Here is a 9,161-nt window from a genome sequence, read left to right as displayed (position 1 = left end):
TACTAAATAGAATTATCTATTTACAAGCATTAGAAAGGTATTAATTGTTCTATGATATACATATGTATCAGTTTAAACTCTTAATTCATTCCTAACAAAAACATTTTCTTAGTTCCTAGGTATTAATCTATATTGGAATGTAAATTATATTCTAAGAAACTAATTTTTAAATAGCACTATAAGGTAAAGGGTATAAAAATCTTGCAAAATTGGGTGAACACTCTGACAGAATATTTGACCAAAGTTAGAGAAAAAAGAAAAACAGATGTCACATATCCTTAAAACATGATTGGTACTAGATATTTTCATTTTTTCCAGTTATTCATCATACCCTTTGCTATACTGCATTGCATTTCCTATTTTTCCCCATTTTTTAACTAATCACACATTTAATATTTCACAACATAAGAAACAGGGTTATAATTCTTACAAATTTAAGAAATGAATTATATTTATAACTGGAAAGAAAAAAGCAAAGCACAGAATAAGACTCATCCAATGTGTTCAAACTCTCCAGCAGAGGGCAAGATAGATTCAACATGGAAAATGTATGATTACTTCAACCACTCGCAAACTGTGGTTTTGCTGTGCAATTTTTACAACCCACAGCCTTGTCTCTTCCTCAACCATAGAATGGAAAATATGTGTCATTGTAATATGAAGCAATCCTATTTACCTAAAAGCCAACTGCAACAAAAAACCAGAGAAGTCATCAAAATTCATAGCTTTCAATTCAAATCAATGTCAGCTCATCTGCAAAAAGACATGAACATGGCAGCCTTTTAAGGAAAAGGTTTTAGCCTGCAGTAGGTATTGCCTTTCCTCCTAAAATCGCCCACATATACAAAAATGGTAAAATTATTTACATTTATATTTAGTGACAAATCACAGAATATTCAGGGGAAAACTTGGGGCCTCAGCATCAGTTGTCAGCCTGAAAGAGTTTAGGGGAAAAAAGCAAATACTTTCTTGAAACACAAAAATCTGAGATGGTCTGTTTTTTAACCAGTTGCTTATATGGACACGTGTAGTGACTTTTGCTAATACTCACAAATGACTGAACTTCTTTGGCTTGCAGCATTCTGAAGAATTTAAATGTTAGTTTGCTTATTTTCTTTTCTCATTTATTACCCAAACAGCATTTCTTAAATATCTACCATGAACTTGACACTCTGCAATATTATCTTGATGTTTATTAGAATTTACACATTTATAACCTAATTAACATGGTTACTCCTCAAACATTTTTTATCTTGGAAAGCTATGCTTTGGGACATTTAAATGCAAATTAACAATGAATTTGTATAGGACTTTAGAATTTAAGATTTAAATAACATTCTATGAGGCTAACAAGAAAGGCACATTGCTCTTTATTATAGAGGAAGAGTAAAGAGAAACTCATCTATGAAGTCACAGTCCCAAGTTATTTAGTATTTATTGCTTAAGCACTGACTCTTAAAGACAACACACACAAGCTCTCCCCCTCCTCCCTCTCTGCCCCTCTTCTCTCCATTCCTCTTCTTCCCCCTCCCTGGCTCCCTTTTCCACTCCCTCTTCTGAACTCCTGAGCAAGCCAGTGAATTTCGTCTATATTCTAATATCCAAAATGGTAAGAGAAAAATATATTTTGGTTTGTATTGGTGAAAAAAGACAAATATGTCTTCATATTACACATAATGTGGCAAATATATCCGTATAGTACCCACATTTAATAAGTACTGAATCATCAGAAAGTTATATACTGGAAAATTATGCTAAGTTCTTTTGGAGATAAACAGCACATTCATAAGAGAAATTATATTCTGACAAGTTTTACAAACATGTTTTCAAGTATTACTGAAATCTAAATGATTTTCCTTTCTATAATAAGGTATATAACTATACTTTTGAGAAATGACTGCAGATTTTGCTCTCCAAATTAAACTGATCTCCAACTAGTGGAAGCTCAGCAAAAGTTGACTGATTCAAGAAACACCTCCAATTTTCTTTTAATCTGATGAGACACAGGGAAAGTATCTGTGGCCCAACCAAAACCTTGCTATTCATCTTACTACCCAGTGGCTTAATGAGAAAACCACTTCAATATTCCCTTGGGTAGTTCTAGTAATGTTAGGCGAAACTAGATCTCTCTGAATTATCTACTTATCCCTATGAATCAAGTCTTTTAAAGGCTGCAGAAGTATCTCAAAGGTGGGTTTTTGAAAAACCCACCGCTGAAGGTTATTCAAGCAAATTGTTGACACCTGCCTACACTCCCACTTAGCCCTAGTCCGCTACACACCCTTTTTGTTAATTGACTGTGATAAATTCTAATCCAGCCAATGACTCAGGAGGAAACCCTGACTCCTAGCACCAGAATTCTGGTGCATTCCAGCCGCAGAGTCTTTGTGTCTCCTTCACCTCTCATCATAAAAGATTTATGATTTCTCTGCAGGAGATGCCGTCAAGGGATCCTGAGGAACAACCCTTTCAATCTCAAGGAGGGAAGCCGCCACGTGACTACCAGTGGAGGCCAAAAATGCAAACTAAATTAAAGCAGTGTCTTCTGACAAAGTCATTTTCTCCCGTTTCCTCCCTGACTAATATTCATTTCCCTAAAGTATTCCAAGACTCTGAGGCGAGCTGCAGAGCAGGTCGCCCCACCTGAACCTGGTAATCAACCCTTCCGGTGTCTCTGGTTCCCCATTTCCAGGCAGCTGCTGCAAAGCGCCGGCAAGGCCAGGATCTCCCTAAGCAGTTCACGAAGCAGGTGGCCTCAGATGAGTCTTTAAAACGCCACAAAAAAGGGGGCAGGGAGAAAGGCGCGCTCTTAAAGAAAATAAAAAGAGATAAAAATAAAAAGCCCATCCTTCATTCAAAATAAGGCCACCGAAACCTGACCAGAACCAGGGAGCGACCTTCAGCTGCTGGGGATTCTGCCCTCTGTGACTGGGAGAGGGCGAGCGCCCGGCTCGTGCAGTCAAGGCTGCACAGAGGTCGTGACCCCGTGTCTTTCACCCAGAAAAGCCTCCAGCTGTCCCACAACGCTCCCGGCCGGCCGCAGCGTGCCGCCTGTGTGCGCACGACGCCGGCGCCGCGTACGTCAGCACCGCCCTCACTTTGAGACCCTTCCTCGCCGGCGTGACCACCGCGGCCGGTGCCGGCCCCGCCCCGTGCCTGACAGCAGCCGGCCAATCCGCGCGCCGCAGAGGCGGGGACGACGCCGCGCAGCCCCGCCCGCTCGCCGCAGTCTAATTTAAAGCCGAAGGCGCTCGAGGCCGGCTAGACTTCTGCGGCCGCAGGACGATAATGCAAAGTGCTATGTTCCTGGCTGTCCAGCACGACTGCGTACCCATGGACAAGAGCGCAGGCAGCGGATCCAAGAGCGAGGAGAAGCGGGAAAAAATGAAACGCACGCTGTGAGTACGGCTTTTTTCTCTATTCTGAGATTCCCCCTGCGCACTCCCGATCAGTTTATTCTCTGGTTGAACCTCTGGTCCCGGCTTTGACCTTAGCAAAAATTGTAGCCTAGCCCTCTGCAGGAAAAGGTTAATTTATTAAATAAGGTTAAATCTGTGGCTTGTACTTACTTTATGAGGGAAAGGCGCCTGGGTAAAATTTAGGAACTGAGGAGATCTTGACCTATGGGCGGTGGTAGATGTGCTAAGATATTGCAGGTTGGCTTTTTGTTCTGCATTTAGATAGGAGGGAGGGAACGGAAAAGGGGAAGTAAAAAGGGACCAAAATGCAATCTGTATATGCACTAGTACTGTGTGTTGAATATTTTCAGTATGTATCTGAAATATATGATATTTAGAAATTCAAATAAAATGACCTCAGAATCGTGCGACTGAAAGGCGTCCCCAGCATTCCTACGTTGCATTGCGAGTTCTGATCTGCTTACACAAGTGCTAGTTGGAGACATTTTGGCTGATTCGGAGTATATTCCGTGCAAATCCACTTTTTTATGTTGTAGAACCTATCTCACCTAGTCACGACCGTGAAACAAGTAATTGTTCTGCAGCATATTGCTGGAAGGAGCGTTGTGGGAGGGGAGAAGGAGAGTGCTGACAGGGAATCAATCAGTCACACACACCCCTTTGTACAAGACCTCCTCTGGCTTGGCTCGGTTCGCAGCCTCTTGCTTTATAGGCAGAAAGGGAAAGAGCATCAACTGACTGACAGCAGTTTCACTCTGACCTTTGCATGAAGTGAGAAATCCTGCAGAAGTATGATTAATCTTGCAGAGAAACTACCTTTGGTGGACCAGAAATAGCATCTACCTATTTCTGCAAACTAAATTTATGTAGGCTAAATTTATTAAAATAGTCTAGTAATTTTAGGTGATCTTGCCTTTAATTGTAAAATTAGTTATATTATGGTAAATGAATGAAATTATGTGATGGGTTTAAATGCTAGGAGGGTAAGAGTTGTTACTTGAGTCTTGATTTCTCAGATTTGTTTGTAGCTATTGATTGCTTTATTCAGTAAAAATTGCTTCTGCTGCAGTAGCATATTCCAGCATTGCCATGTAGTGAATTTATTTTTTTCCTTTCTTTAGCCTAAAAGATTGGAAAACCCGTTTGAGCTATTTTTTGCAAAATTCTTCTACTCCTGCGAAGCCCAAAACCAGCAAGAAAAGCAAACAGCAAACTTTCATAAAGTAAGTTAGGAATCTTGTACTTGCAAATATGGACATTTTGCTACTGAACTGAAGTGCACAAGCTAATGGGTGGAACTTCTCTTGCAGGCCTTCTCCTGAGGAAGCACTGCTGTGGTCAGAAGCCTTTGATGAACTTCTAGCCAGTAAATGTAAGTTAACCTCTTGAATTCAATGCACTACAAGTAAGCACAAAAGTCTATGAAGGTGGCATACACCCCATAAATGAGCAGTTTACAGAGGAGAATTTGACTTTACAGTCTCTATGGCGTAAAGCCTGTTTTTCTTTCCTTTATTTCTTAGCATTTAGTCATGGAAATGCATGTGATATTGAGTCCAGGTGCACAAGAAAAATTAGCCTAAAAGCTAAAATGAAAGTTGACCATAGTTAAAGTTGAGTCAGCTTTTCCATTACACGAGCCCTAGTTACCAGAGAATTTATGACTGACCTCTAAATATTTATTTTTGTATCAAAGCAAAGTTAAGTCTATTTTTTATAGCAGAGTACTGATTTAAGGAATTTGCCTTCTAGTATTTTAGACTTTAAAAAGTTAAATTCTGAGTATTTGAGTGAAATCTAGAAAATTGCTAATCCTAATGCTTTATAAACATAAGGGATTATTTGGTCCCTCCGTTCTTACATTCTGCATGTTAATTTCTTCCCCTTTCAGATGGTCTTGCTGCATTCAGGGCTTTTTTAAAATCTGAGTTCTGTGAAGAAAATATTGAATTCTGGTTGGCTTGTGAAGACTTCAAAAAAACCAAATCACCCCAAAAGCTGTCCTCAAAAGCAAGGAAAATATATACTGACTTCATAGAAAAAGAAGCTCCAAAAGAGGTATGAAGAAAAGTTCATTTCAGTAAAATTTGGACATCCTTAGCACCAAAGTAAAACAAAAGAACTGTAAGCATTCAGTTAAATGTAGGTCAGAAGGGCAGGATGAAGACCCTTCCCTCACTATCCTAACTTTCAATTAAGTTTCTAAAATTTGATCAGTGAAGCTAATTACACATTAAATTTTTTGTTTTCAAATATTAAATTTCAGTTTCTAACTCTGAATACCAAATAAACCACTTTTTTCCTTTTGGTTTTCTTTCAGATAAACATAGACTTTCAGACTAAAACTCTAATTGCCCAAAATATACAAGAGGCTACCAGTGGCTGCTTTACAACTGCCCAGAAAAGGGTCTACAGCCTGATGGAGAACAATTCTTATCCCCGTTTCTTGGAATCAGAATTCTACCAGGACTTGTGTAAAAAACCACAGATCAACACAGAGCCCCATGCTACATGAGATGAAAGAAGGAATCCAAAAATGGAGGACATTGCATCTTTTTCCTAAGGGAAAAGGCTGGGACCTGCCAAAAAGACTGACCTTGAATTCAGCCTGAGTGTACAGGAAACATCACTCAGAACTATTGATTCAAAGTTGGGTAGTGAATCAGGAAGACAGTAGAGGTTACTGGTATCAGAGCAGCTTCCTGCGCAGCGTGAAGAGCATAGAGAGGGATAGAAGCTGAACGTGGTATATGTCACCAGAAAAGCAGGAGTGTGAGATGAAGACACAGTGTAGCACTGTTGGTACAAAAGCATTTAAAATCAATAGATCTGGGATTATGTGGCCTTAGCTAGCTGGCTGTACATCTTTCCCTAAATCACTCCGTGTTACCACATAGTGGTTTTAGTTTTAGTGTTTTAGTATTAACATTAAAGTGTTTACTTATATGTAAAGGTATTGAAGTTCTTAGAATTACAGATCATCAGTACTTTTGTCTCATGTATTGTTGAAACTACAAAGGTCTGTTTGAATTGTTAAATGGTGTGTGAAATAGAATGTGTGCTGTTGTGTAGAAACCTACAGTGTCTGAGTGCCAAAAACTGTCTTGAAGGCAGCTAAATATTGAAATGGTCTTTGATTACTTTTATTAAATTTATTTTGATAAATAATGTCATTGAATACTTTTGAGTCCAGATATGAGTTTTACTGGATTTTGATACTTGGAAATATGATAGATTCGAAGAATAGTATTGTAGTAAAAAACAGACATCGCAGTTGACTAGTTGTATGCCTGTTTAGTGAGCACCAGCAGTTCTTGGAACTGAGAAATGGTATTTTCAGGCAAGATTCTCTCTTTAAGCCTGTAAGCATTATATAGTCAAATCACTCCCTAAACCACTCTGGAATGAACCTTTCTGATACAATCTTGGGAAAACCAAACTTGTTTTTTAATAAAAATAGAAACATTTAACGAGATCCCTTCATGAGTACTTAGGCCAACTAAAAAAGAATAAAATAACATGAAGACAAGCATCAAGTTTTTCACATCACTAAGCTTGATCAAGTACTAAACACATGAATATGGGCCTGCATTTTTAATCATTTCCCTGGCTTCCAGGCTCCCCTAAGGTACAGCATAAGCTCAAGATACTTAACCTAAAAACTGCTTCTAACATGATGAATCTGCACAAAACCTCAGAATTTTTCTGAATCTCCTGCCTTCATTTGACTAATAATCTCTTAACATTACATTAGATCATGATGAAGACAAAAGAAGTATGCACCTCTGTTTCTCAGTCTTGATCTAGGAATGTGTTTTTTTCCTAGTTGAGAGAGAAAGGGCTTAAATCTTTATTTTTCAAACTGGCTTACATGAAAAGGAATCCCTTTCCTTCAGCAGGAACACTCTTCCTTTCAGTCTCCTGTGCTTCCTACCTCCTGTCACCTGCTGCCTTCCCCCGGTACCCATGAGGCAGTAAGGAACTCTAAAAATTGCAAAGCCCCATGAAGTGCTGTTCTTTCTGACGTACCAAAAGACAGAATGACTGCCAGTAGTTTAAACACTCTATTATGACTGTGCAATTTTTCACGTTTACCAGATCTGGCAACTGGCACAAGCTCCTGGAAGACTGCCTTGTCCACGCCTGCATCACCACCAGCCAATGTCATATAAATGATGTCCCATAAATTTTAGTTGAGGAAATTAATTCTGAAGGATCATGGAAACTGATTTCTTCAGAGAATAAGGAGGTCTGCATAACCCTTAGTTTGTTTCAGCCAACAGAGAAACCCAGGAGTCCGGTGGTATATTCATTTTGCCACTAAGTTCGATTCAGTTCACCTCACATCTACCTCTAACTTATTTTCTAACACACTGAACGGGGTCACCATATGAAGCCTAGTTGAATGCAAATGTCTCACATCTTCCTTTGATCACTTTCCTCCCCACCTAATGTGTTTTTCTGCTTTTTAACTCCATGTATCCTTTTGAGACACAAACCTGATCTTGTTGCTTATAAATCCTTGACAGGTCTCCCAAACATTGGGATAAAGATATTTCTACTATGGCCTGATACCTCAAGACTTGACTCTACCTTCTGTTCCAACCATGTCTGCATTTCCGCCAGCTCTGTGTGTCAGCTACACTGGCCTACTTTGGTTCTCTTGGAGTTCTGTGCTCACTGGCCCCAAAAAGCTTTTGTACCTCATTGTTCCTCTGCACGGAGTGCAATTTTAGCTGTTACTCGTCACTCACCTCTCAGTGCAGTCGCCACATCCCCAGAGAGGTCTACTCTAACCTCCTTTCCCAGATCTTATCCCTATTTAGACAACTTCATGGCACCAGGTTCTCCAACTTAGAACATTTAATAGAATTACAAATTGGCATTAATTTTGTAATTATGTGATAATCTTCAACTGTGTTGCCCAGGCTGGCCCCCGAACTGAAGAAATCCTGCTGCCCCACCCTCAGAGTAACTGGGACTACAGGCACATGCCACTGCACCCAACTTTTAAGTACAAGATTTTAAAAGCTCCTCTGGTTCAAAGCTCTGAAATTATTGGTAGAACTTTTTCCTTTGGCAGAAAGAGAAGCAATGCTTCTTAACCAGGCTTACTGTTCTCTATGACTTTTGACCTTTAGTAGAAGTTGAAGTCAGATTATAGTAAAGAGGGGCACTGGAGGCTGCTAAAAGTACAGGCTTTATGCAGCTGGCATTTCCCAATGTTCTCTAACATAGAACAAACTGAAATAGATTTAAGATTAAAGACCACAAACTTCCACAAAGAAATGTTACTTAATGTTCCCCTTTCCTAGAGTTCACATGCCCTTACAGTCCACTCTGTTAATTTTGATAGTATTTCATTGTTCCTGTACTTTAAGCACAAAGATGTTCCATAATACAGTAATTTCATATAATCACACTGAATAGAATAGAAAATTGCATGTTAACTATTAAGCACAGGCAGATAATATGTGAGCCTCACTGAAATTATTTAAATGATCACCCAAACTGGGCATAAGGGTAAAGACCTATAATCTGAGCACTCTGGGAGCCTGAGACAGCAGGATAACCAATTTGAGCTCAGGCTGGGCAATTTAGCTACTTAACAAGACCTTGTCTCAAAATACAAAATTTTAAAAGGGAAAGGGTATACAGTTTAGTGCCTAAGCCCTAGATTCAATCCTCAGTACTGCAAAAAGGAAAAAGAAAAGACAAGAAAGAAGAAAAAAGAGAATCACC

General features: G+C 39.4%; 1 protein-coding gene across 1 annotated transcript; it reads left to right on the top strand.

Annotated features, from left to right (window-relative positions):
• Nucleotides 1–3,229: 3,229 nt before the first annotated feature.
• Nucleotides 3,230–6,587, top strand: Rgs2 (regulator of G protein signaling 2). The gene is made up of 5 exons (XM_003474858.5): nt 3,230–3,398; nt 4,541–4,642; nt 4,730–4,791; nt 5,311–5,477; nt 5,740–6,587. Exons 1-5 carry the CDS (start codon nt 3,289–3,291, stop codon nt 5,932–5,934), a joined length of 636 nt encoding a protein of 211 aa, XP_003474906.1. The 5' UTR covers nt 3,230–3,288; the 3' UTR covers nt 5,935–6,587.
• Nucleotides 6,588–9,161: the final 2,574 nt, after the last annotated feature.

The sequence above is a fragment of the Cavia porcellus genome, unplaced genomic scaffold (genome assembly GCF_034190915.1).
Source record: "Cavia porcellus strain 051 isolate PalLab524CR breed Dunkin Hartley unplaced genomic scaffold, mCavPor4.1 scaffold_29, whole genome shotgun sequence".
In the NCBI taxonomy this organism is placed as follows: Eukaryota; Metazoa; Chordata; class Mammalia; order Rodentia; family Caviidae; genus Cavia; species Cavia porcellus.
This window is presented reverse-complemented; position numbering and strand designations above follow the sequence as displayed.

Bases quoted from the DNA above. Each gene is read 5' to 3' on its own strand.
- Rgs2 (XM_003474858.5), top strand. From the start codon at position 3,289: ATGCAAAGTGCTATGTTCCTGGCTGTCCAGCACGACTGCGTACCCATG. The intron at 4,643-4,729 runs GTAAGTTAGGAA...CTTCTCTTGCAG, and splicing joins AAACAGCAAACTTTCATAAA to GCCTTCTCCTGAGGAAGCAC. The intron at 5,478-5,739 runs GTATGAAGAAAA...GTTTTCTTTCAG, and splicing joins AAAAAGAAGCTCCAAAAGAG to ATAAACATAGACTTTCAGAC.